At 48.1% G+C, this 26,758-nt stretch overlaps 1 protein-coding gene across 1 annotated transcript; it reads left to right on the top strand.

The window, feature by feature from the left end:
• Positions 1–1,086: 1,086 nt before the first annotated feature.
• Positions 1,087–26,246, top strand: LOC118087008 (protein-arginine deiminase type-1-like). Its single transcript, XM_060276265.1, has 16 exons — positions 1,087–1,356; positions 7,682–7,859; positions 9,636–9,708; positions 10,830–10,891; positions 13,230–13,347; positions 14,427–14,552; positions 15,807–15,980; positions 16,191–16,299; positions 17,472–17,580; positions 17,999–18,106; positions 19,476–19,627; positions 22,919–23,063; positions 23,464–23,557; positions 23,770–23,849; positions 24,832–24,957; positions 25,606–26,246. The coding sequence occupies exons 1-16, from the start codon at positions 1,262–1,264 to the stop codon at positions 25,837–25,839; spliced, it is 1,983 nt and encodes a 660-aa protein (XP_060132248.1). The 5' UTR covers positions 1,087–1,261; the 3' UTR covers positions 25,840–26,246.
• The last annotated feature ends 512 nt before the right edge of the window (positions 26,247–26,758 follow it).

Genomic DNA, 26,758 nt, shown 5'->3' with positions numbered 1-26,758 from the left:
CATATAACACCGATCCTAAAGGATTTTCACTGGCTCCCAGTATGTTTCCAAGCACAATTCAAAGTGCTGGTGCTGACCTGAATGGCCCTTGTATACCTGAAGGAGTGTATGCACCTCCATTGTTCAGCCTGGACACTGAGGTCCACCTCTGAGGGCTTTCTGGCGGTTCCCTCACTTCGAGAAGTGAAGTTACAGGGAACCAGGCAGAGGGCCTTCTCGGCAGTGGCACCCTCCCTGTGGAACGCCCTCCCGTCGGATGTCAAGGAGATAAAGAACTACACAACTTTTAGAAGACATCTGAAGGCTTTTATCGGGAGGCTTTTAATGTTTGATGTTTTATTATCTTTTTATATGTGCTGGCAGCTGCCCAGATGGATGGGGTATAAATGTTGTTATTGTTAAGAAACATCACTGCCTTTGACTGTGGAGGGAAAGCATAGGCTTCAAGAGCCCTCAAGAGCCAGTGTGGTGTAGTGGTTAAGAGTGGTAGACTCGTAATCTGGGGAGTGGTAGACTCGTAATCTGGGGAACCGCGTCTCCACTCCTCCACATGGAGCTGCTGGGTGACCTTGGGCTAGTCACACTTCTTTGAAGTCTCTCAGCCCCACTCACCTCACAGAGTGTTTGTTGGGGGGGAGGAAGGGAAAGGAGAACGTTAGCGGCTTTGAGACTCCTTCAGGTAGTGATAAAGCGGGATATCAAATCCAAACTCCTCCTCCTCCTCCTCTTCTTCTTCTTCTCCTTCTCCTTCTCCTTCTCCTTCTTCAACCCCAAATCAGTTTTCCCTGCCCAGGTGCCCTATTCCCCCGCTTGGTAACAAAACACGTCTCCTAGCACCCTGAGTAATACGCAAAGAAAAGAACACATGAATAGCTAAATTATAGTATTCCTCGTAGCCAGGAGTCCTGCCCTTTCTGTCTCTCAGCGTGTGACCTCCCTGATGATCCAACACCCTTGCACACCCAGGTCCCTACCAAAGGACCCAGATTTTGAAGTCTTTTGGGGAGAGATTGGAACCTCCTCCCTCTGTCCCTTCCCCAACTATATATTTCTCTCCATATATTTCAGATCCCAGCTGCACTCGAAGGCAAGGAGACAGCACCAACACACCAAAGAGGGAAAGGGAACAAGGTGGAGCAGAGGTCCCAGGGTTCCTTTTCGCCTTCTGAAGCAAGTCATGCTGGTTTCCCCGTGAAAACAGGACAATCCGGGCTCTCTGCAGAAGTGCTAATTTTGGCCACCTTTTCTCCCCGCTGAGACAATGACAGCCAGGCAGAGAGTCGTGCGGGTGTCCACCGAGCAGCCGAACTACGTCGTCTGCGTGCTGGGGACAGAAATCTCGATAGACATCCATGGGTAAGTGATGGCGTTTCTGTGGGCAAGTGATGGGCTGGCGGTTGAGCGTTTTGGGCTGGGGGTTGAGCGTTTTGTGAGAATAGGCAGCCCTGGGTGGTTGAAAGGCGTTGTGAGCTTGGTGTTGGGTTCGATCTTAGCTGTGTCTGGCAATAAGCAAGGTCAGTGTTTTCTGGTCTCTGTCCTGCAGCTTTGTTGTGAGTGGGACGGAGGTGATGCATGTGGGCCACTGAGGGAAAAGTGTGCCGTAAATTCTTATTTTAAAAAAAATGTCTTGGCACCAGCTTTCAATGGCACGAACCCACAAGACTCGTCGTTTAAAATACTGTAGTAGACCTGACAATAGACCTCTCTGATAGAACACCTGCTTTGCATGCAGAAGGTCCCGAGTTCAATCTCTGGCATCTCCAGGTAGGGTTGGGGAGGTCTCCCTGGGGAGCTGAGGCCAGACAGTGTAGACATTACAGAGCAAGATGGATCTATGGTCTGACTTGCTAGAAGGCAACCTCCTGCTAGCTATTTAGAAAGTCAGAATTTATAGCTCACCAGGGGTTGACGTCCAGAAATCCCTGACCAGTGGCTATGCTGGCTGGGATTCCATACCGTCCAACATTTGTCCAATGAAAATAGGGACAATTCAACACCACCAACAACAATGGCATTTCTGAATACTGTAATGATGCTGGGCTCGATGGGCCACTGGCTTGTTATTTATTCACCTATTTCGTAAAACGTATACACAGCTTGATGTTAAAAAGCTAATAACCCTCAAAGCACTTTACAAAAGATAAAACGGTAAAATCAGGAAAAATTTGCAGCCACACTTCAAAATGTACAAAAAGTTAAAATACTAGAACAGATTAAAATCCGCACCAACTTCCTAAGAGTCTAGATATGCTTGTTTAATCAATAATGTTTTATGCCGGTGCTGAAAGGAATATAATGAAGGCATCTGATTGCTATCAAGAGGCAGGGAGTTCCAAAGTTCCAAACAGAGTTTTTACAAATGTGGAATGTGTGTTATGTGGCACCTGTAGTGGTGGCAATTCCACTGATTAAAGTGGCTGAGTGGGCCTGTGACAGGCAAGAGAATATTGTAGGTCAACTGGTTATTTTATGTCATGTTAAGAAACCTTAGGAACATGAGTCCTTCTCTCTTCTGAGGAAGGAGAGGTGTGAAGGAGAACAGATCGAGCTTAGCCATGAACCCTTGAAGGTGGAGGGAGGGGAGGGTTGTCAGACAACGTTAGGCAAGCAAAGACTTGAAGGCTAGGTGTGCAAGTAGCCCACGCCCCTGAGACCAAGGCGCTATTTCTGTACACTGTGACACCGGCAGCGTGCAGCCTCCAGCATGAGTAATCCCTCAAGAACTGCGTTCTGGGAGAAGCAGGAGGAGGGTGTAAGGGACCTGAACACAGCTTTATTATTTTAGATTGGTTTCATGTAAGTGCATGCCTGGCGGAGGGTGGTTCTGTGCCCTCTCTCCTCATGTGCTTGGCATGCTGTCATGGAAGGCAGAAACGTGGGTTTGGGTGTTCGGTCACAGAATCGCAGAGTTGGAAGGGACCCCAACCCCCTGCAAGGCATGAATTGCAAGGCATGAATCTCCTCTTCTCCAGGCGTCTTCAACTGTTCCTCGTAAGGTTTGGTTTCCAGACCCTTCATCATCTTGGTTGCCCTCCTCTGCACACATTGCAGCTTTCCAATATCCTTCTTAAATTGTGGTGCCCAGAACTGGACACAGCATTGTAGGTGTGGTCTGACCAAGGCAGAATAGGGTAGTACTATTACTTCCCTTAATCTGGACACTAAACTTGTATTGATGCAGCTGAGAGTAACATTCGCCTTTTTTTTTTTTGCCGCTCCATCACACTGTTGACACATGTTCAGCTTGTGGTCTACTAAGACCCCTGGATCCTTTTCCTGTGTCCTGCTGCCAAGCCAGGTGTCCCCTCATCTTATATTTACACAGCTGGTTCCTACCTAAGTGTAGAACCTCACTCCTGTTTACTCCCTGTCCAGTGCACTCCCAGCGTTGCTTTGGATCAGAAGGTCGGCGGTTCGAATCCCCACGACGGGGTGAGCTCCCGTTGCTCGGTCCCAGCTCCTGCCCACCTAGCATAGCTGCCAAGTTTTCCCTTTTCTCACGAGGAAGCCTATTCAGCATAATGGAATTTCCCTTTAAAAAAGGGATAACTTGGCAGCTATGCCACCTAGCAGTTTGAAAGCACATCAAAGTCCAAGTAGATAAATAGGTACTGCTACAGCAGGAAGGTAAATGGTGTTTCTGTCCACTGCTCTGGTTCACCAGAAGCGGCTTTGTCATGCTGGTCACATGACCTGGAAGCTATACGCAGGCTCCCTCGGCCAATAATGCGAGATGAGCGCGCAACCCCAGAGTCGGTCACGACTGGACCTAACGGTTAGGGGTCCCTTTACCCAATGCTTAGGCACTATCCATAGCTTGGGACCAGCTTCCTTGTGGGATTAAAAAGGTAAAGGGACCCCTGACCATTAGGTCCAGTCGTGACCGACTCTGGAGTTGCGCGCTCATCTCGCATTATTGGCCGAGGGAGCCGGCGTATAGCTTCCAGGTCATGTGGCCAGCATGACAAAGCCGCTTCTGGCAAACCAGAGCAGCACATGGAAACGCCGTTTACCTTCCCGCTGTAGCGGTTCCTATTTATCTACTTGCATTTTGACGTGCTTTCGAACTGCTAGGTTGGCAGGAGCAGGGACCAAGCAACGGGAGCTCACCCCGTCACAGGGATTCGAACCGCCGACCTTCTGATCAGCAAGCCCTAGGCTCAGTGATTTAACCACAGCACCCTACCCTATAAATACCAACTCAGCCATGTCAATCAGCAGAACTGCCACTGCTACAGATACCATATAAGACTCATTCTGCAGTTGCAAGGAATCCTTTTTTCGTGTGTCAGCACCTATGCTCTGGAACTCCCTGCCTCTTGACATCAGGCCTTCACTGTTCTCTTTTCGGCACCTGCTTAAAACATTTCCCTTTAGGCAAACCTACCCAGACATGTACAACAGTGGGTTGTTGTTGTTTTTAAATTCCTTGCTTTTAACTATTTGCATCCATAATTTTAGCATCTGTTATAAAAGGTTTGGCGGTTTGGCGGCAATCAAGTGGTACAGCAATCTTCTTAACGGGCTCTGTCCCTCTCCCTTCGCCTCCCCTCCAAAACTGATTCCACTGCACCAAACTCCGAGGTAGCAGAGATCCAGGTTTGCAGAGATTTGCAGCTCTGCAGATTCCGCCGCATCAGCTCTGATTGGGCGGAATTCTGCTCAGAACCACCAAATCCACTAGCTGTACCCAACATGCAGCGTCAACATGGCTGTGCGCTGACTAGGGGCTGATGGGAGTTGTAGTCCAACATGTCTGGAAGGCGCCAGGTTTCCAAAGGCAGCACCAGCAGAGAGACAGAAATTGGGGTGGCTGCGGGGAGAACTTCATTTTAAAATTAGTCTGAATATCACATTACTGTACTCCTTTTCATTCCATATCCTTGATAGCCACCCTGTCAACTGTTCCTGCCAATGTATAGATATACCTGTCAACTAAGGATAACATTTTGTCCATATGACAAAGCTGTATTTCTAGTCCAAGACTGCTTGTACCTCAGGCAACCTGTTAGCTTTTCAAGGTGTCACGGGGCTCTTTGTTCGCCTTGCGGCTGTCAAAGGGTGATATTTGAAAGTATCTTTCTCTAGGACCTCTTAAGTAGGTCGCATACTTACGTACTTGCTTTGATAGTTGTAGCTGAGGAAGAGTCTTTAGCCCCGGGGGGACATTTACCCTGTTTCTCATATTTTAAGGCATCCCCATAAAATAAGCCATAGCAGGATTTTTAAGCATTCAAGGAATATAAGCCATACCCCGAAAATAAGACATAGTGATAGGAGCAGCAGCAATGCCGGCCGCGGCAGGAGGAGGAAAAAAATAAGACATCCCTTGAAAATAAGCCATAGTGTGTTTTTTTGAGGAAAAAATAAATATAAGACGTGTCTTATAATATGAGAAACACGGTATTTGTTTGTTTGTTTTAATTTCATGAAATTTTCGTGCCACTAGATTGTTAAAAACAACAACAAAGAAACGAAACAAACAAAACTCAAAGGGGTTCACAAAAAGATAAAACAAAGAAATCATCAAGAAAAATGGTTTAAAACGTACAGAAAGTTCACACCAACTTTGTAAGCGACTGGGTAGGCTTGTTCAAACGACAATGTTTTTAGCAGGTGCTGAAAAGAATACAGTAAAGTTGCCCCGATTGGTATCAATAGGCAGGGAGTTCCAAAGTTTGGGTGATCCTGCACTAAATGATCAAGCTTTTACAAATGCGAAGCATCCCCCCCCTCCCAAACATTTCTCAAATGAAAACAGGGACATCCTATCCTACGTCGCGAAGCTTCTCCCTTGCAACATATAAACCACATAAGCGGAATGGGCTACTGGGAGAATAGGATGCTGGGCTACTTGGGCCCTTTATGGTCTGATCCAGCAGTTATTTTATTATATGGAGGAGGAGGTCCAGAGTCAACCGACCACTTGCTGAGGTGTGGGGAGAATTGCTCTCGCACTCAGGACCTGCTCAGGGGCTTCCTGTAATGGGCTCCGGACTTTAACTGCTATGTGATCAGCCAGCCCAAACTCCCAGAATGACCTTTATAGGTGTGTGCAGATTAAGAAATCGAAGGCGGTTGTTCCACCTGCATGGAAAACACTATTAAAATGATTGTTCTTACCTATTTAGGGCCCATAAAGGAGGGTTTCATCCCCCCCCCTCCACCCTCCACCTTGCATTCCGTCCTTCCTTTCTGTGACCAAAGACGACTAGCTCCGGGAGTCATGCTTAATGGGTGTGCTTCTGCGGATCGTAAATCCAACAGAGCCCAACTACAAGGAAAGGAGCGATTAGACAGGTTTACGGCCAGATTTACTGCCTCCCTCGGCTTCCCTTTTAAATTCCACGTGTTGACAGGTTTATATCTTTCTTTACAAGCTGCTGCAAGGCATAGACGGAGCTGGGTGAAGGAAGCACAGAGAGAAAGGTGGCAATGCATATGTGGAGTGTGTGTGTGTGTGTGTGTGTGTGTGTGTGTGTGTGTGTGTGGCTGTCGCCAAGCAGCTCTCATTGAAGCTGTACCGTTGCATCACAATCCTGGCTTTGGAATGCAGTCAGAATGAAAGGGAAGTTCTTGGGTAGGGGATCCCAAAGTGGCCAGCAGGATTCCCAGGGGCCAAGAGATAAGGGGGAATCACGGGTGTGACTGAGGGGTCAACGTCTATCACTCTAAAAAGCCCCCATCACTGGACCAAGTTCAACAGTTTTGTTGAGTTCATTAAACTAAATAGTTTTAGCTGGCTTTGGAATAAATATGCCAACAGTGGTTACTGTTTTGGATTGGATTGTGTTATTTTCTTCCTTAGTAGGTCGTGCAAAGCGCTATTCTGGATTATTCTTTATTTTAGAGTAGCGGGCCCTAGGCATGAGTTGGTGAAACCCAAGGGAGTGCCCCCCCACCAATTAGGGAACCACACCCCTTACTGAGCCTGCTTTGCACTAAAGTGTTTTGGGTTTGTTGCCTTGCTGGAATAGAGAACCAGTGGACCTAGTGGTTAGAGCAGTGCTGGATTTAGGGAAGTGCTATGGGCGGTTCCCCCACACAGGGCGCCGAGCCGAAGGAACACGAAATATGCGCAGAACAGAAGGCAAGAGGGTGGGCATGAAAATAAGAAATATTTAGGGAGGTGGGCCAAATTTTGTCCTCGCTCAGGGTCACCATATTACCGAAGTCCGCCCTTGGTTAGAATGTCAGATTAAGACCTAGGAGACCGGGGTTCAAACCCCCACTTTGCCAGGGACCTCACTGGTTGTGACTTTGGGGATGAGGTCACTGCCTTCCCTCGGCCTAACCTACCTCACAAGGTTGTTGTGGGGATTAAATGAGGAGGGGGAGAACCACGGGTGCCCCCTGGTGTTCCTTGAAGGAAAAATATGTCATTCAAATGTAATCGGAATAGTGATTGTAGAATCATAAACCCGCAGAGTTGGAAGGTATCCCCAAGGGTCATCTAGTCCAACCCCCTGCAATGCAGGAATCCTAGCTAAAGCATCCCTGACTGATGGCCACCCAACCATTGTTTAAAAACCTCCAAGGAAGGAGAGTCCACAACTTCCGGAGGAAAACCGTTCCATTGTCAAACAGCTCTTACTGTCAGAAAGTTGTTCCGATTATCAGTGATGATAATGCAATGATAAAACTGAACACCCCCCACCCCAACGGTTTGCTCTGGCCCTAGATCTATACCCAAAGGTGCCACGTCATTTGATGTCCGTGGAACTTCCGGGCTTCGAGTCTACGTCATCTACAACCCCAGTGTTGCCACAGCATCTGAAGGTACAAGGTGGCTTCTTGACTCGGACATGGAAGTGGTCGTGGCTCTAAGCGGACCCAGCAGCGCCGTCAATGACAACAAGGTGAGCGGGGAGCAGCTGGGCTCCTCTGAGCGCCTGGCAACCATTCCTGGGAGCCAGACTTTGACCACATTGCGGTGAGCAGCGCAGAGTGTCGCAACAAGGGAGGTGTGCTGGATCCAGATGGATATCAAACCCAGGCAGGCTGATTGTTGTATGGTGTTTTGAAGTACTTTTGTAAAAGAAAAGAAAACCCGTTCCACATTTGTAAGAATTCGGTATTTTTAGTATTTTAGCTTTTTGGGTATGTTTTAAACCAGGGGTCAGCAAAATTTTTCACCAGGGGGCCGGTCCACTGTCCCTCAGACTTGTGGGGGGCCGGACTCTATTTTGGAGGGGGGGGGGAATGAACAAATTCCTTTGCCCCACAAATAACCCAGAGATGAATCCTATATAATAAAGTGCAAGTGTCTCTGCGTCCAGTCCCTGTGTCCGTGGGATTGCGCTACTGCGCATGTGCCCCACGGACAGCCGTTGGGACTTGGAGCGCAGAGACAGAGCGCGTTGGCCGGCGCGTAAGGAAGCTCAGCCTCTCGGCGTTCGGAGCAGCTCTCGCGAGAGAATCCAGAGGACGTGTGAGATAGCCCCGTGCTCGCGAGCTCTGTCTCCACGCAGGCGCACTTGCGAGACCGTTTACTTCTCGCGTGGACTTACTTCTAAGTGGCAGCGGCCGTTACAAGTGGCGGCGGGCGAGCAATGTCAGTTCTGTGCATGTCCCCGAGGTTGCTAGAGCAACAGGTCTGTTCTAGCACCCGTTAATTTAACGGGCTTCATGACTAGTTTTAAATAAAAGTACACATTCTACTCATGTAAAAACACCAGGCAGTCCCCACAAATCACCCAGAGATGCATTTTAAATAAAAGGACACATTCTACTTATGTAAAAACACACTGATTCCCAGACCGTCCACAGGCCAGATTGAGAAGGCAATTGGGCCGGATCCAGCCCCCGGGCCTTAGTTTGCCTACCCATGTTTTAAACTATCATTGTAAATTATTCTGGGTAATTTTATTGTTTAAGCTTTTTGTAAACCGCTTGGTGTGCCCCCCCCTACAATCAAGTTGTGTATAAATTTTATGAAATACCTAACTAACTAAATAGAACCTACCTTCTAGAGTTGTTGTAAGAGGTGTTGAAAACACCTTTTACCAGGCACCCTTATACCAGGCATCCCCAAACTGCGGCCCTCCAGATGTTTTGGCCTACAATTCCCATGATCCAAAGCTAACAGGACCAGTGGTCAGGGATGATGGGAATTGTAGTCCAAAACATCTGGAGGGCCGAAGTTTGGGGATGCCTGCTTATACCAACAGCTATGCTCATCTTCTGAAAGCCTGTCCTTTGAATACAAGCCTGGAGGGAACCATGAGACTTAGGGGAATAAAAAGATGAGGGGGGCCCTTACTTTCCAGAGTATCTATTATGAGCCAATCAAGATTGAGAGAGTGGTATGGGTGGAAAGTCAGTGATTTAGAGGAGAACGTCACATGGGGAGTGGAGAATTAACAGAGGTCCACATTAAACGGTGGTCTGGAAGAGGCCATGTTGCTGCCATATGGGACTTAACATTCTGTGTGCCATTTAAACCTCGCAAGAAAAAACAAAAACATTAGGTGTCAATGGCATTGTTGGGAATGGCTGCTTGTGGTTTTCCCTTTGGGGCACCTGCTTCGACCACTGTGGGAAGAGGATGCTGAACTAGATCAGAGCTATTGGTCTGATCAAAACTGCAGGTCTTTTCCTATGTTCTTATGACTGGGTCCTGTGTCTTTTTGCAGGTTCGGGTATCCTATTACGGGCCAACGGGGGACATCCTCATTGCCAATGCTTGGTTGTACATCACTTGTATGGGTAAGTAACAACCAGTCCTTCCACATTCTCACTTGTATTTGGTATTCAAATCCTTATTCCTTACAGCTCTAGGCTGTTGGTGTAACACACACACACACACACACACACAGAGAGAGAGAGAGAGAGAGAGAGAGAGAGAGAGAGAGAGAGAGAGAGAGACTGAGATTAGAATTTTTGGATTCCAAGAATAGATCCAAGTCTGGGGCAAGTGCTTTTGGCAAGAAAACCCCAGCAGAGATTTAAAATCACAAAATACAGTATGCAGCAAAGTACAGCATGGAAATATAGGCTGTTAGACCTATACAGACTCCAGTAGGTTCCAAATTTCTCCTTGCCCCCAGCATAGAAAAAGTTCACACATTTGGTAAGTTAAAAATAGTTTAATTACAAACCCTCCAAAGGTCAGATTCATGTGCTTTTCCATATAGCATTCAGAAAAGGTTACACAGGCAAGTTACAGTGGTTCCTAAATTATTGGTATAGCGGCTCATGAGAGCCATACGGTTGAGCTGGAGCAACTAGCTCAAACCTCTTTACATGTTGAACTTCTTAGGTAGACTGGGGGTGAGCAATAGGCTTCATTACCTATTTCCTCCCAAGGCAAGGGGAACTGACCTAGCTAAGCCTGGCATGGCAGCTTACTCTATGGCAGGGTCCCCAAACTAAGGCCCGGGGGCCGGATGCGGCCCAATCGCCTTCTAAATCCGGCCTGCGGACGGTCCGGGAATCAGCATGTTTTTACATGAGTAGAATGTGTCCTTTTATTTAAAATGCATCTCTGGGTTATTTGTGGGGCCTGCCTGGTGTTTTTACATGAGTAGTAGAATGTGTCCTTTTATTTAAAATGCATCTCTGGGTTATTTGTGGGGCATAGGAATTTGTTCATTTTTTTTCCAAAATATAGTCCGGCCCCCCACAAGGTCTGAGGGACAGTGGAGCGGCCCCCTGCTGAAAAAGTTTGCTGACCCCTGCTCTATGGTATTAACCCCCTGGGCTGCTTGGGGAGGAAGGATGGGGTATAAATTCAATAAAGTAAAAATATTCATGCACAGTATCAAATATTTAGCCTGAAGTACTAACATGATTATTCCCCCCCCCCCCGCGCACCAATATATTGCCAGCTATCTCTCTGGACGCTGATACTAGCCGAACTGGTAAGGTGGATGGCAAAGCAAACAACAAGGTAAGAATGGCAGGCTTTCCTATGTTTCTGTCAGTCCAGCCTCCTGTTCTCACAGTGGCTGAACAGCCCCAATGGGAAACCCCCAAGCAGGACCTGAGCACAACAGCAGCCCTCCCCTCCCCTCCCCTCCTGTGGCTTCTAGCTACAGATGCTCAGAAGCATTGCTAGTAATTCTGGCTAGTATCCATCGATAGCTCTCTTCTCCATGAATTTGCCCAATCCTCTTTTAAAGCCATCCAAGTTGGTGGCCATCACTGTCTCCTGTGGGAGGGAGTTCCGCCGTTGAACTATGTGCTGCATAAAGAATTACGACAACAGATATGCTAATAGATCCATGTCTGCCAAAATACGGTCCCCACCACACCTTTTCTGCCCTCCAATTTACCTTGGCCAGGTGTGAGGCTCAGCACTCCACGCTGTCTCTGATACTAGGTAGTACAAACTCATCTTTATGATTATTAGTAGCCGTCAATAGCCTTGTCCTAGAATTGCAGAATTGTAGAGTTGGAAGGGATGACCTAAGGGGCATTGAGGTCAGGAATCACAGGAATCACAGCTAAAGCATCCCTGACAGGTGGCCATTCAACCTCTGATTAAAAACTTCCAACAAAGGAGAGTCCACCACCTTCCGAGGGAGCCCGTCCCACTGTTGAACAGCTCTCACCGTTAGGAGGTTCTTCCTAAGGTTTAGCTGAGGAGCAGAAAACAAGCTTGCTCCATCTTTCACAGCCCTCCAAATATTTGAAGATGGCTATCCCATCACTTCTCATTCTTCTTCATGAATTTGTCCAAACCAGTTTTGGAGCCACCCAAGTTGGCGGTCAACACTTCATAGAATCATAGAATCATAGAGTTGGAAGAGACCACAAGGGCCATCCAGTCCAACCCCCTGCCAAGCAGGAAACACCATCAAAGCATTCTTGACATATGGCTGTCAAGCCTCTGCTTAAAGACCTCCAAAGAAGGAGACTCCACCACACTCCTTGGTAGCAAATTCCACTGCCGAACAGCTCTTACTGTCAGGAAGTTCTTCCTAATGTTTAGGTGGAATCTTCTTTCTTGTAGTTTGAATCCATTGCTCCGTGTCCGCTTCTCTGGAGCAGCAGAAAACAACCTTTCTCCCTCCTCTATATGACATCCTTTTATATATTTGAACATGGCTATCATATCACCATCTTGTGGTAATCAGTTCCACAACGTGTACTGTGTAAAAAAAAGGGAATTTCTTTCACCTGTCCTGAACATTCCAACATTAAGCTTTGTCAGATGACTCCTTTAGGGTCTACTGTACTATGGTGAGAAGACAAGAAAATTCCTGTCTACTCTCTCCACACCGTGTATGCACAATGCTCATGGCAAATGATGGTCCTATTCCCCTCTGGATTTGTCTGATAAGGACGCAACTTTCTTGCTATACGCATGGGGCAGTATCTGGAACGGGGTAAAAAAAAGTGAGTTAGACCACTGGTTCATCTAGTGTTGTCTACACTGAATGGGAGCTGCTCTCTAGGGTTTCAGGCAAGAGTGTGTTTCCCAGCTGTACCTAGAAATGCCATTGGGGATTGAACCTGGGACCTTTTGCATGCTAAACAGGTGCTCTGCTCTGCCACTAAGCAGTTGGCCAGAGGGTCCCTGCTTAGTTTCTTATACAGAAGGTGTCACCTGAAAACTGAATTAAGGTTCCAAGCAATGAAATCTACCTACCAGGCATAAGGAAGGTGATGCCACTTTTCAAGCTTTTGGAATCTTCCTCCCCACCAAATCAACTGCAAGAGACCAAGAGATTTTCACATGACAAAGTGGTCTTGCAAATGTCCTACCTAACCTGGGATTTACTTGCACAATTGCAGCTTTCCTCAGGGGGTAGGAAAATGAATGGAGAACGGGAAGGAAACAGTCAGAAGGAGATTTTTTGCAGGATCTTGCGTGACATTCTGCAAGATATTTGCATGCAGACCCCCAGAACGTAAACCCCTGCATAAGTTTTGTGCCTCCTCTTTTGCATCTGAATGGGGCCTGAAAAAGCCTTTATTGTAACAGGGTGGGATGGGAGGACTGTGTTGACTAACAATCCAGACTTAGCCACAGAGCCAAGTGAACATGTGTACAGTATATCTAAACCAGCAGATCCAAAACTTGTTGGCCTCCAAATGGGGGGCAGGATCTGGTTGCATGGATCCACCTTGGAAAGGGGTCTGTCTGCTGGAAGCAGAATGAATGAGAGTAATGGGAGGCTCGGTCCACCCCACCCCACCCCACCCCCCAAGGCACACAAGAGAGACCCTCTTATATATCATTTGAGAGGAAGCGAAATTCATTGTTGCTATTTTCCCTGCAGACAAAATGGTCTTGGGGTCCCCAAGGAGAAGGAGCGGTTTTGCTGGTCAACTGCGACAGGGACGGCCCAAGCTTTGGAGACATGGACAATGCCTATCCATACGTCCGATCCCACGCAGGTACTTGCTGCGGCCAAGCAGCCAGTGTGGTGTAGTAGTTAGAGTGTTGGACTAGGACCTGGGAGAGTCCAGGGTTCAATTCCCCCCACTTGGCCATGAAGATCACTAGGTGTGACCTTGGGCTAGTCACTGCCTCTCAGTCTGACCTGCTTCACAGGGTTGTTGTGGGGATTAAATGGGGAGAGGGAGAACCATGTATGCTCCTAGGAGCTCCTTGGAGAAAAAGGTGGGATGTGAATGCAATAAATAAATGCCCCTTGAACCTTGGCCTTGCAGCTTGATGGCAAAAAGCCAGTGAAACCCGCATCCCTGCCCGCAAAGGCCTACAGCTTATTGTGATGGGCAAGAATGGTTCTAATAATAATAACAATAAGAACAGTAATTATTATTACCCACCCTTCATCCTAGGGTCCCAGGGTGGGTTATTACAATGGTTTAAAATACAATTTTTTTTCAAAATGCCCAAAATGCCCAGTCTCAGCAACTCTTGTCTGTTTGGCATTAATTCAGATTCTATAGCCAAATCCCGGAATTAAAAATAAGGAAAGAGTACAAACCAGTCCTCTGTATCTCTGCGGTGCTCATGGGCATAGTCAGGCTTTCTGTTGTGGGGGGGCAGGCTTTTTGTTAGTTTGCTATATATTTTTATTGATTTTTAATTATTGGGGGGCAGCTGCCCCTCCCTGCCCCCCCTTGGCTACGCCCATGGCTGTGCTCTCCATTTTCCCCTCCTATGGTGACCAGGATATGGGGAGGGGAAGGACCAGCACCGTCGGCTCCCAATACCCCCAAATTTCATAGCATCAAATGAAGCTTCATCTCTGCATCTCTGAAGTCAAGTTTCATATGTGCACCCCTGCAACAAAGCTTCGTGCGTGTACCTCTGCTGCAGAGACCTTTGAGGCCATTTCCCAGAGTCAACAGTTCTCAGACATCAACCGCTAGTTTGCATGAACCTTTGGAGTGGGTTGGTATGTAACTGTAATCAGTCAGAACACCCCGTCTAGGGAGGCTGGAAGGAGCACCTTGATGATGACCTATTCTGACACCTAAATCCTTGTCCCTCCTGTTTTTCCAAGACCTGCAAGACTTGTCGCTTCTGATCCTGAACACCCATGGCCCTGCTGGCGTCTTTGACACCCACAAGCTGGTCCTTCACATCTCCCTGTTTGATGCAGCCAAAGTGAGAGTTTTCCACGCTAGAGGTGAGTCCCCAGTTTTTTGCTCTAATATCTGCCCTCTGGTCTGGCAGAATCAACAGGAGGATCCTCCAGACCTGTTCATTGAGCATCCGTCCCGATTTGCTTATGCAATGCTCATGCAGAGGTCGGACAATGCGCAGCCTTTATGGTGCATTTGTTCTGCTTTGTTTGCAGAAAACTCATGCGGATGTTAGACTGCATCCAGTCTTTATTGTACATTAATTCTGATTTGTCTGTGTTAGGGAATTTTATGGGGGGGGCACCCAAACGAGGCTTCATTTGGGAATCAAGATTGGCACAAATGCCCTCAAGGGGACCTCGTCTGATCCTACAACACCACTCTAGTGTCGCACCAACACGAACCCCTCGATCGAACCCCTCAAGATCAAGCCCTGTGTAATAAAGGCTCCCTTTCCTACCCTTTCTCTGTTGCATGAGACTCTATGTAACCATATTTCTTTATGCATGAATACTGTGTATCTGTATTTCTAAATGAAACCCCCTTTTGCGACTCTGGCCAAGGGCTCTCAGGGATGCAGGGAACAGCCATAATCCTTTAAGCGAGAGGTCACGTAGCCAGGGTGGTGCTCCTCTGCATATCCATAATCCATTCAGGTACCATCTCCTGCCATTCCCGACCCTCCGAAGCCAGAGGCAATACACACACCTGGACCCATTGTTTCCCCCCCCCCCCCCGCCGCCGCCAGGTACTCAAGGATCCCCTCCCAGATACTTACTGGTACTTGCTTATCAATGTCCTGGGACATCGTGCATTGTTACCTTATGTTAATCCTGTTTACCTCCTGTTTACCTGTATGCTAATGCCCCTTTGCACCTTCCCCTTTTCTGACGTTTTACCCTGTCACAAGTGATGTATGTATGATGCTTTCGATGTGCATTATGGGGTGGTGGTGGGAACTTTTAAAAGTTCTTGCAGCCCTGTTCATGGTGTTCAGTCTGGCACTGAACCTGCTGTGCAGTAATAAACCTTGCTGTTTGCTCCAGATTGTGGCTGGACTCCTTCCTTTTATACTCCGCAACAACCACAGGCCCTTGCCTGATGAGCTGGGTGGCTGAGCATTCTCGCACCCAGAATTTTGCCCTAACAGTCTGCAAGGAGGTTATACAACAGCAAACTTCCATCCTGCAATTGTTCCAGTTTGCTTGCAGGATATTATTTACACGACTTTCCCTGTAAATATTATAAATAAACACAACATATAATAACAGGTGTCATGTGGCTTATTTTCACTGCAGGCGATGTGTCATTCTCCAACTACGAGCATGTGTTGGGGGTGGACAAGCTCTCCTACACCGTGGGTCGCACCGATGGGAAAGGGCAGCACACTTTCTACGTTGAGGGCTTGGCCTTCCCAGATGCCGACTTCAAAGGCCTAGTTTCTTTGCACGCGACACTGCTGGAGCACTCAAGTCAGGTACAATCCTGATGAGGATGGCGGGGGACACGGGAGGCCATAATTTCCAGCTGCACCCATGCTTCCAATAAGCATCTGGTTGGCCACTGTGAGAACAGGATGCTGGACGTGGGCCCAATGACCTGACCCTGCAGCCAGACTCTTCTGATGTTCTCTCTCTCTCCCCTCCCCCACCCCAACTTTTAATTTCCACAGAATTCGCCAGCCACACCCGTTTTCACAGACACTGTGGTTTTCCGAGTGGCTCCCTGGATAATGACCCCCAACACATTGAAGCCATTGGAGATATTTGTCTGCAGGTTTAAAAAACCACAATATTTTTGTGGGTGGCGACGGGGAGGGGGGAGTGTTGTGGTAGAGCAGTGGGTAAAGGTGTCATTTAGGATGCTGAAACCAAGCTGATGAGTATCACTTCCTAGGTTTCCAACCTTTAAATGGATTTTGGAGGTTTTCGAGCAGGGGTTGGATGCCCACCTGCCTGGAATTCTTCAGCTGTGGTACCTGAATTGTGGGGGGTTGGACCAGATGACCCTTGGGGTCCCTTCCAACTCTATACATCTACGATTCTATATCTCAGAGTTTCCTTAGGGTTGTAACTAGTGCTAGGCCTACTCAGGGAAGAGCTACTGAATTGACTGAACATAGCAAACATAGGCTCATTCATTTCCTGCTCTGACTAGGACGTAGCTGAAGGCAACCCTTTGCTACCCAGCTAAACATCTCGATGCTAAAGGAAACAAGTCCTGGGAAACATGGGGGGGAAGGGGAGTGTTAAGCTAATTTGTGTTATGCAGTTGAGCCACAATGGCTTCCAGAGTAAGGGAGTCAAGGGCTACTAGCCAGAATCCGGCTATGCTCTACCTCCACAGTCGAAGGCAGTAATGCTTCTGAATGCCAGTTGCTGGGAATCACAAATGGGAAGAGATGCTGTTGTGCTCATATCCTGCCTACAGGATTCCCATTTGGGGCATCTTGTTGCCTGCTGCGAGAACAGGAGGCTGGGCTAGATGGGACACTGGCCGGATCCAGCAGGCTCTTCTCATGCTCTTAACGGTCCTCCGGGGCGGTCTCTACCTGGGGGGTGCAAGGGGTGCCAGGCGCCTGCCGCTGAAGCTACCTAAGCTCTTAACTGTGATCGGCGGTCAGTTGCGGCCGGTCACTGGGTCATTTCCATACTCTTTTTGTGGAAGAGCTGCAGAATCAATGTATCCAGTGGCGCCCCCTAGTGGCATCTTTCATTTTCGTATGATTGCAAAAATGGAAGATGGGGCTATCGCTGCCCCTTTTTATTTTTTCATGTTAGCGCCGGTTTTCGCTGTTCAACCTCCTTAAAAGCTGAACAACTTAGACTTGTGTGCCTAAAAAAAGCTCAACAACTTTGACCTGGCACTGGGCAGATATGCTAAAGATGGCCCTGCAGTCCTCGTCTACATAGTTTCCCTTCCCTTTGCATCTTTTTTCTCCTTTCCAGCATTGAAAGAGGCACCAACCCCAACCAGACATTCCTGGAGGCTGTGAAAGCCCTGGCACAGAAAGCTGGCTGTAAGCTGACCATCTGCCCGGAGATTGAAAATCGGGGTGATCGCTGGATCCAGGTACCCTCCTTGAAGTTGTACATCCCTGAGGCCAGGTGGGGCACCTGCTGCGCCAGGACGTCTCTGCCTTCCCCATCACTGCTTTCCCCAGGTCTCCCAATACACACTCCAGCAGTTAGGGAAGGGTGAATATTTGTTTGCTCACCTTAAGGCACAATTGCTAATTTGCTGTTTATTGGACCTGCTCATAGGATTTTGCAATTCTTGTATATATTATTGTTTTCCTTTTATTATTTTCATTGGCTTTGTTTGCTGATCTGAAGAACGGGCTGCAAACGCTTTAAGTAACTAGTACCCATTTGGGGGGAAAGAGGGAAGAGTGTTTTTGCAAACAGATTTTTAAACTGGTCATTCCCAAAGGGATACGGTACCTTACCAGTGGGGATCCTGATCCATTTCCCTCCCCTCTATCTAACAGGATGAGATGGAGTTTGGTTATGTGGAGGCCCCTCACAAGTCCTTCCCCGTCGTCTTTGACTCCCCCAGGAACCGAGGCCTCAAGAAATTCCCTTTCAAAAGCATTTTGGTAAGTCAGGCTTCTTCAGCCCTCAGCACATCACTTCTGTTACTGAAAGCAGATCTTTTCATCAATAGCATTAGAAAAGAAATCTAAATATCATGGATATGTTTGCACGGAATGCTAAACTGAGGTTTGTTCAACAAACCACGCTTTGTCTCACTGATGAACAAAAAGCCATGATCACTGTAATTTCTATGAATGCATTGCAAATATCATTATATTTATCCATACACAATCTGTGACTAAAAGCAATCATTTCATATGTTGTAAGAGTTGTCATAGCTTCTTGATTCTCTGTTTTTCTTGCCTCCTGCCTCTGTTGCTCGAAGAGATTACGGGCTGGGGTAACCAAACAAACCATGGTTCAGTGAGGCTTCAGACAAAATGCCAAGCCCCTTTGAAAATGAGCCATGGTTCCTAAAGCCAAAAGGAAACAATGGCATGACATTTTGGTTTGCCACCAGAAAACAAACCACAGTTGGTCTGCTGGCTGGGTTCATACAAAGCACACTTTGGCTAACCAAACCATGGTTTAGTGTTCCGTACAAACCAAGCCCACATCTTCCTTGAAAGAGCCTAGGGTGGTTATGTTTGTCTCTCCATCCACCCTACTTGTCCCCTAACAATAGCCCTGTGTGGTAGAGGTTAGACTAGACGGTGATTTAGGCCTGAGGTCACTTGAGGAAGTTTCATGGATGAGAGTGGATTTGAACCCAACTCCGTCTACCACACTGGGTTAACATAAGAACATATGAAGAGCTTGCCATTTGATGCAGCATCCTGTTCTCACAGTGGCCAACCAGATGCCTGTGAGAAACCTACAAGCAGGATTTGGGCACAAGAGCAACTGTCCCTTCCTGTGGTTTCCAGCAATTGGTATTCAGAAGCATTGCTGCCTCCAACTGTGGAGGCAGAGAATAGCCACTGTGACTCATAGTCATGGCTAACCTTATCTTCTCCCACGACTTTGTCCAATTCTCTTTTAAAGTCAACCAAGTTGATGGCCATCACTGCCTCCTGCAGGAGGGAGTTCCATAGTTTAACCATGAATAGAAGGACTTCCTTTGATGTGTCCTGAACGTTCAGCTCCACTGGATGTTCAAGTGTTACGAGAGCAGGAAAAACAGTAATGAATTTCTGTGGGTCTACTCTGAGCAGAATTTTGTTGGCTGCAACGGACTTTATCTGTACATTGCCCCTCTCAAAGCCAAATAATGAAAGCACATCTCTCTAGGTAAGATTTCTCACCTTCCTCTCTAGAAACAGATAGCATTTTCCAGACACAGATTAGAAGTTAAAGGCACATCTTGTTCAACACCTTGCCTTCTGTATACTTGCCTATGCTCCTATTTCTCCTTGTTGTGTTTCATTGGAGGGCCCTGGTTTTGGATACGTGACCCGAGAACCCCGGTACGGACGTGTATCCAGCCTGGATTCATTCGGGAACCTGGACATCAGCCCTGCCGTGACGGTCAAGGGGAAAGAGTACCCACTGGGAAGGATCCTCATCGGCAGCAGTTTCCCAGGGTAAACCACCAAGTTCAAAATAAAAATAATTACAATTATAATTCCCCCCACCCTTGGTTGTATAGGTGGGGGAAGACTGCATTGCAGGGGAAAGGTTTCAAGACTTGCACACAGTGCCATTCAATTGTTAACTGAAAATAATTTGGGGTGGGGAAGGAGTCATATCTCAGTGGTAGAGAATCTGCTTGGGATGCAGACGGTCCCAGACTCAATCTTCAGCAGCATCTCCAGGTGGGTCTGGGGAAAAGACTTCCTGCCTCAACTTATGGAGAGCGACTGCCAGTCAGGGAGCCTTCGGCCCTCCAGATACTGTATTGATTTATTCCTTGTATTTATATCCCAGCTTTTTCTCCCAGGGACTCAAGATGCCATACATCAGGGGTGTCAAACTCAAATTCATCGAGGGCCGCATCAGCAGTTTGGTCACCCTCAAAGGGCCGGTTGTATCTGTAGGACTATGTGTCCACTCTTTATTATCATAAATTATTGTCACTGCATTCAATTATTACTGTTTTTTGTAATAATGTAAGTAATAACTAGCTCTGAAAGCAGAAACATAGTCAGAATAATGGCAAGTAGATATTCAAATGTACAATTATTGTACAATTTATTGAAAAATGATTTTTGGTAACTGCACTGGGTGGTGGAGGCTCGCTAGGGTTTCATGCAGGAGCTTTGCAGAGCTACTGGTACCTGGAGATGCTGGGGTCCTTCTGCATGCAGGACAAATGTTCTGCCAGTGAGCCACCACCCTTCACCAAAGGGACTGGCTGAGGTTGACTCACTGAAGCTGCTCTCCTGGTTCCAGGGTTTAAGGGCCAGAAGTATAAAGCAGCATCCTATGTTTCTGAGGAGAGGGAGAGGGAGGGGAGGGAGGGAGGGAGGAAGGAAGTAAGAAAAGAGGGAGTGGGAGGGAGAGAGGAAGGAAGGAAAGAAAGAGGGGAGAGAAAGAAGAGTAGGAAATAAGGAAGGGAATAAAGAAGGAAAGAAAAAGAAAGAGGGAGAGAAGACGAAAAGGGAGAAAGAAGGAAGGAAGTAGAGGGAAAGAAAGAATAAGAATGAGGGAGAGGAAGAAAGATGGGAAGGACGGAAGGAAGAAAGGAAGAAAGAAAGAAAGAAAAGAGGGAGCAGGAGGGAGAGAGGAAGGAAAGAGGTGAGAGAAAGAAGAGTAGGAAAGAAGGAATAAAGAAGGAAAGAAAAAGAAAGAGGGAGAGAAGACAGAGATAAAGAAGGAAGGAAGGAGAGGGAAAGAAAGAATAAGAACGAGAGAGAGGAAGAAAGAAAGGGAAGGGGGGGTTGCCACCTCGATTCAGCGCCAGAAAAGAGCGCAAAGGGACCCAGGGGCAAAAAGCATTTCCCGTGCAGCGTGAGGCAGCGGGTGTCCGTTTTAGGAGAAGTGCGTAAAGCCTCAGAGTTGCACGTTCATGAGGCTGAGCCGCTGCTGAGCTCACGTTCATGAGGCAGAGCCGCGCAGGAGGAGGAGGAGGTGAGGCAAGAGGAGGAGGAGGCGGCGGCTTCCCGGGTCGGTGCCCGGCAGCACCGTGCGGAGAGTCCCGAGCCTCTGGGACGCAGCAGTGCTCTGTAGCACTTTGAATCCTCCTCCTCCTCCACACGGCACTGCTGGGTGCTTTGTCTGTGCTTCAGCAGCAGCAGCAGCAGCAGCCGTTTCCAGGCGCCGAGCCGTGGCAGGAGGAGGAGGATTCAAAGCTGTTTGTCAGCGCTTTGTCGGCGCGGCGCTTCAGCAGCAAGGTCCCGCTGCTGGGTCCCGCTGGCTGGGGCGCTCAGCGGGCCACATGACAAGGTCTGGCGGGCCGGATTTGGCCCCCGGGCCTTGTGTTTGACACCCGTGCCATACATGGTTCTCCCATTCCTCCTTTAATCTCCACACCAACCCCGTGAAGTAGGTTGGGCTGAGAGGCAGGGACTGGCCCAAGGTCACACCCAAGAAGCTTCATGGCACAGTGGAGATTTGAACCCTGGACTCTCCCAGGCCCAGGCCCAACACTCTAACCACTATGCCATTCTGGCTAAACCACAACTGATATCATCCCTGATCATTGGCCATGCTGCTTGAGGCTGATGGGAACTGGAGTCCAACGATATCTGGACCCCGCCTCCCATGATCTAAGGCACCAAGGACACTCCAGAGAGAGCAATCCAAATCTTTTCATCAGGGGATGGATCAGAAAGTCATTGCCTTGTTGCTGGGTACCATTCAGATTTTTTCTCTGGGGGACCCTGGTCTAGCAATTGTTTTGGAGGAGGCAAGTACTAGGAATGGGTTGTCATGCGGCTAACAAAAGCTCTCCTGTGCTGTTCTGTGCTTGGTTAATAAGGAAGCCTTAATGTAAGAGGAGGGACCCAGGTGGCGCTGTGGGCTAAACCACTGAGCCTAGGGCTTGCTGATCAGAAGGTCGGCGGTTTGAATCCCTGTGACGGGGTGAGCTCCCGTTGCTTGGTCCCAGCTCCTGCCAACCTAGCAGTTCGAAAGCACGTCAAAATGCAAGTAGATAAATAGGAACCGCTACAGCGGGAAGGTAAATGGCGTTTCCATGTGCTGCTCTGGTTTGCCAGAAGTGGCTTTGTCATGCTGGCCACATGACCCGGAAGCTGTACGCCGGCTCCCTCGGCCAATAATGCGAGATGAGCGCGCAACCCCAGAGTCGGTCACGACTGGACCTAATGGTCAGGGGTCCCTTTACCTTTACCTTTAATGTAAGAGGAGGAGGATTCCAGAGTACGAGGCCACCTAGAGACCCAAGCACCTCCCAACTCAGACAGAGGCAGCTGGGAAGATGTTTGCTGGGAAGGCAATGCTGGTTTCTGGTTCTCAATGAGTTCCTCACCACCCAGATACTGCAAAGATGCACCTGGCTACTCATGAGAGCATAGGAAGCTGCCTCTTACTGAGCCATGTCCCTGACTGGCAGCAGCTCGCCAGGGTTTCAGGCAGGGATGCTTTTTCAAACACAATGAATTTTTGTAATTTATTTCACTATCAGATGCATTTAAATGCATGCATTGCCGTAGTATATGCATTTCTGTACACATTGTTTGACCAGAGAACAGTGTTGCAAAATTAGAAGAAGTGTGAATTTCAGAAGGTGGCTGTGTTTTGGTTTGGAAAGCTCAAACCATGTGAGAATCAAATGCAAACTGAATATATTTTCTCCCCCATCTCTAGTTCTAATCCCACCTATTATCTCTCTCTTTCTTTCTTTCTTTCTCTCCTTCCCTCCATCCCTCCCTTTCTTTAAAAAACAAACAAACAAACCCTGCCTCATCTCTTAGGTCTGGCAACAGGAAAATGGTCAAAATTGTCCGGGATTTCCTCTATGCTCAAAGAGTCCAGCCCCCTATTGAGCTCTATTCTGACTGGCTCACTGTAGGGCATGTAGATGAGTTCCTGACCTTTGTTCCGGCTTCCAACAGGAAGGTACTGATCTTCAGGGAAGTGCTTTGACCCGCTTCCTTATCCTTTTCCATATTTGATGCTTTTTACCTGATTAGCGCTGCACTGGAAAAGTCACTCTGCCGGCTTCTCTCACGGAGCCCTATCCCTGTCCCCAGTCTCTGTGGGAGGGCTGCAGCCTCCCAAAAAACGCTTTACAAGGAGATTAGACAATTTCTGGGAGGGCAAAGCCATCAGTGGTTCCTAGTCACAGTGTTTTACCTCTGCTGTTGGAGTCGGTATGCCTCTGAAAATCACAGGAATCACAGGTGAGGAGAGTTGCTGTCTCACTCATGTCCTGCTTATGGGCTTCCCATAATGAGCACCTAAATGGAGGACCCAAAATCTGCCCGGCAGTTTACCTTTGTCATTTCTCTCCCTGCAGGGTTTCCGGTTGCTCTTAGCCAGTCCCGCTGCTTGCCTGAAGCTGTTCAGAGAGAAGCAAAAAGAAGGTTTCGGAAATGCTGCCCTGTTTGAAGGTGAGGACAGAATCAAAGAATGGCAAAGTTGGAAGGGACCCTGAGGATCATCTAGCCCAACCCCCTGCAATGTCAGAATATGCAGCTGCCCCATACAGGATTTGAACCTGCCACATTGCTGTTGTCAGCACCATGTCGTTACTGCTCCCTTCCTGATGGGGCTCACGAAAGCCAACACATTTTGAAATTTGTGAAAACCATTTCCCTTGCAGGTCTCGGGAGAGTGGGGCGCATTACTCTGGATGAGCTCCTGGCGGACAGACTTTTGCACCGTGACAGCAAGTATGTGCAGGTAAACCGTTTATCAGAGTGCAGGTGGATCTGGTTCGTTTCCATACCACCCTGGATAACAACCTCCTCTTTTCACAATCTCTGACCAGAAGCCCCAAAGGAAAACCCACAAGCAGGGTTGTCTACTTTTGAATGCCATCTTCGTTATTGTATGCATTTTTATGCACACTTTACCTCAGTACAGTATACGCATTTTTATTTTTATTTTGTACACATGGCTGGAGAAGTGCATTGCAAAATATGGAGAAGTGCAAATTTGGAAAGGGGGCTGCATTTCGGTTCCTGTCTTGTTTCGGAAAGTGCAAATAAAACAGATTCTTCTTCAAAGAATAATCTTTGCCGCCGGCAAACCACAAGCAAGCCGCGGAGTGAGGTTTTTTTACCGGGTGGCTTGGGAGGCGCCGTTGCCCTGCCGCCCGGTAAAAAGCCTGGCTCTGCAGCTTGCTCACTCACCTGCTCAGCGCGCACGGGCGGAGGCTAGGAGTGGGCCAGGGAGGGGCGCCGCGAGTGTCACCCCCCCTCCAGGGTGGCACCCGGGGCAGCCCACCCCTTGCTACACCCCTGGCCAGATCTATCTTGCAGCGTGGTTGTGGGGATAAAATGGAGAGGAGGGGAAGCATGTGTGGTATATTGATCTCCTTGGAGCAAACGTGGGATAGAAATAATAATAATAATAATAATAATAATAATAATAATAATAATAATAATAATGCAAAATAAATCCACCAGTAATACATTATTATTGTGCCAATAACATGTTGCAAAATATACAATCTGGAGGGGCCTGTGATTTGTTATTTACCGGTAATCTCTCAGGAATTTGTGGTTGTTTTTTAAATTACAAAAAACCTGTTACTCGCTATCCTGAGCTTAAAAATGCACAGCGGTTTTGCTGCCTTCAGGTGCAAACCTTTCAACATGAAACATAGGAGAGTTTTACAGCCCAAGGGGAATATTTTGCTGCTGCTGCTTCTTTCTTCCAGAGTTGCATCGACTGGAACCGGAGCATTTTGAAGCGGGAGCTGGGCCTGAGCGAGCGAGATATCGTGGACATCCCTCAGCTGTTCACCCTGGAAGACTCTACGGCGACCGCCTTGTTTCCAGACATGGTGAGGGGCTTTCCTTCCTCCATCGTTCTTTGGCAATTATGCAGGGGCATCGAGTGCAACTGAAACCTCTTCTCTGGGAATCGAGCTTCCAGAGCAGTAACCCCCCAGAGAGCTGCTGCCAGTCCGTGTAGGCAGCACTGAGGTAGATGGGGAAGGGCCATAGCTCAGTGGTGGAGCAGCTGCCTTGCAGGTTCAATTCCCAACGGCATCTCCAGGTACAGCTGGGAGAGGCTGCCTGCACAAAATCCTGGAGAACCACTGCCGGTCAGTGTAGACAATACTTAGCCAAATGGTCTGACTCGGTGAAAGACAGCTCCCTGTGTTCCTTTTAAAAATCAGTCCTCTGCCCAGACCCATGAGGACTAGAAACTTATTTTACTTTTAGGCGGAGGTATAACTCAGCGGTGGAGCACCTGCCTTGCCTGCAGAAGGCCCCAGGTTCCATCCCAATGGCATCTCTAGCTAAGACTGGGAGAGACCCTCTGCCTGAAACCTTGGAGAGGCACTGCTGCCAGGCAGTGCAGTGAGCTTTAGGCAGGATGGATGGCTAGACTCGGTAGAAGGCAGCTTTCTACATGCTGAACTTTAGCAGGGATGGCAGAAGAACCAACCCAGACTGTTGCTTTTGGTTGTTTTCCCTCCGCCTAGGTGAACATGCTCGTCTTGGGGAAGCACCTGGGCATCCCAAAGCCATTTGGCCCCATCATCCATGGGCAGTGCTGCCTGGAAGAGAAAGTCCGCTCTTTGCTGGAACCGCTGGGGCTGAACTGTACCTTCATCGATGACTTTTTCTCCTACCACATCTTGTCTGGCGAGGTCCACTGCGGCACCAACGTCCTCCGGGAACCCTTCTCCTTCCACTGGTGGAACACAACACCCTGAAATTGGTGGGGGGAGCCTCCGGGCCCCCTCCCCGCACACTTATTTTGTTCAGTACTTCTGGGCAGCTAAGATGCCTGAAGGTTTTCAAAGAACACCATCTTCTCTAGCATGTTGGACTTGGAAAATGAGGATCGACTTGGGGTCAAAAAACACACTTAAACATGATGCACTAAACTTACCCAAACCACAAAATTATGGTTTTTCAGTGCTTCAGTCAAAGATTGGCAGTGATGGGGTAGATGGGGAGAATTCTTTGGCAGAACAAGTATTTTAAAGGTTGCATGCAAGTGAGACCTACTCAGAGGAGACCCACCGATGTTAGTCATACATTGCAGGAGGTTGGATTGGGTGACGCTTAGGGTCACTTCCAGCTCTACAATTCCATGATTCTATGTTCATTAGCTCCAGTGAGTCTACTCCGAGTAGGGTTGGCACTGGGTGCACTCTTACTGCGGGGTAAGTCCTACTGGGTGCAGCAGGGATTACGTCTGAGTAAACATACACAGGACCACAACACGTTCTCTCCCCTTCCCATGAAGATTTTGCAGAGCGAGGGATGGCTGTTCTCTGCAAAGCCAATTGTCTTAAAATAAATGCATTTCCAAAGGATTCTAAAAAGTGTCGCTCAGCTCATTGCTAAACTGAAGTCACATCTGATCAGGAATCACGCCCTTTGCTCAAACATGACAGAAGTTTAGAAAAAGGAAGTCTTCAGTAGATTTTTAAAGAGAAGAAATATATGTCGTATCACCTCTGAGAATCACTTGTTACTCATCTAGTCCAAACCACTGCAACGCAGAAGTCACAGTTCAAGAATCTCTGACAGGTGGCGGCCATTCAGCCTCTGCAGAAAACAAGCTTGCTCCATCTTCTATGTGACAGCCCTTAAGATGGCTCTCTTCTTATCTCAGTCTCCTCT

The sequence above is a fragment of the Zootoca vivipara genome, chromosome 6, assembly GCF_963506605.1.
Source record: "Zootoca vivipara chromosome 6, rZooViv1.1, whole genome shotgun sequence".
Lineage (NCBI taxonomy): Eukaryota > Metazoa > Chordata > Lepidosauria > Squamata > Lacertidae > Zootoca > Zootoca vivipara.
Note: the sequence above shows the minus strand (reverse complement) of the source record. Positions and strands in the feature narration are given on the sequence as shown.

Excerpts from the sequence above, each read along its gene's own strand:
- LOC118087008 (XM_060276265.1), top strand. The coding sequence starts at position 1,262 with ATGACAGCCAGGCAGAGAGTCGTGCGGGTGTCCACCGAGCAGCCGAAC. Across the intron at positions 10,892-13,229 it reads ATGGCAAAGCAAACAACAAG|ACAAAATGGTCTTGGGGTCC; the intron begins GTAAGAATGGCA and ends TTTTCCCTGCAG. Across the intron at positions 16,300-17,471 it reads TGCAGGTTTAAAAAACCACA|CAACCCCAACCAGACATTCC; the intron begins ATATTTTTGTGG and ends TGAAAGAGGCAC.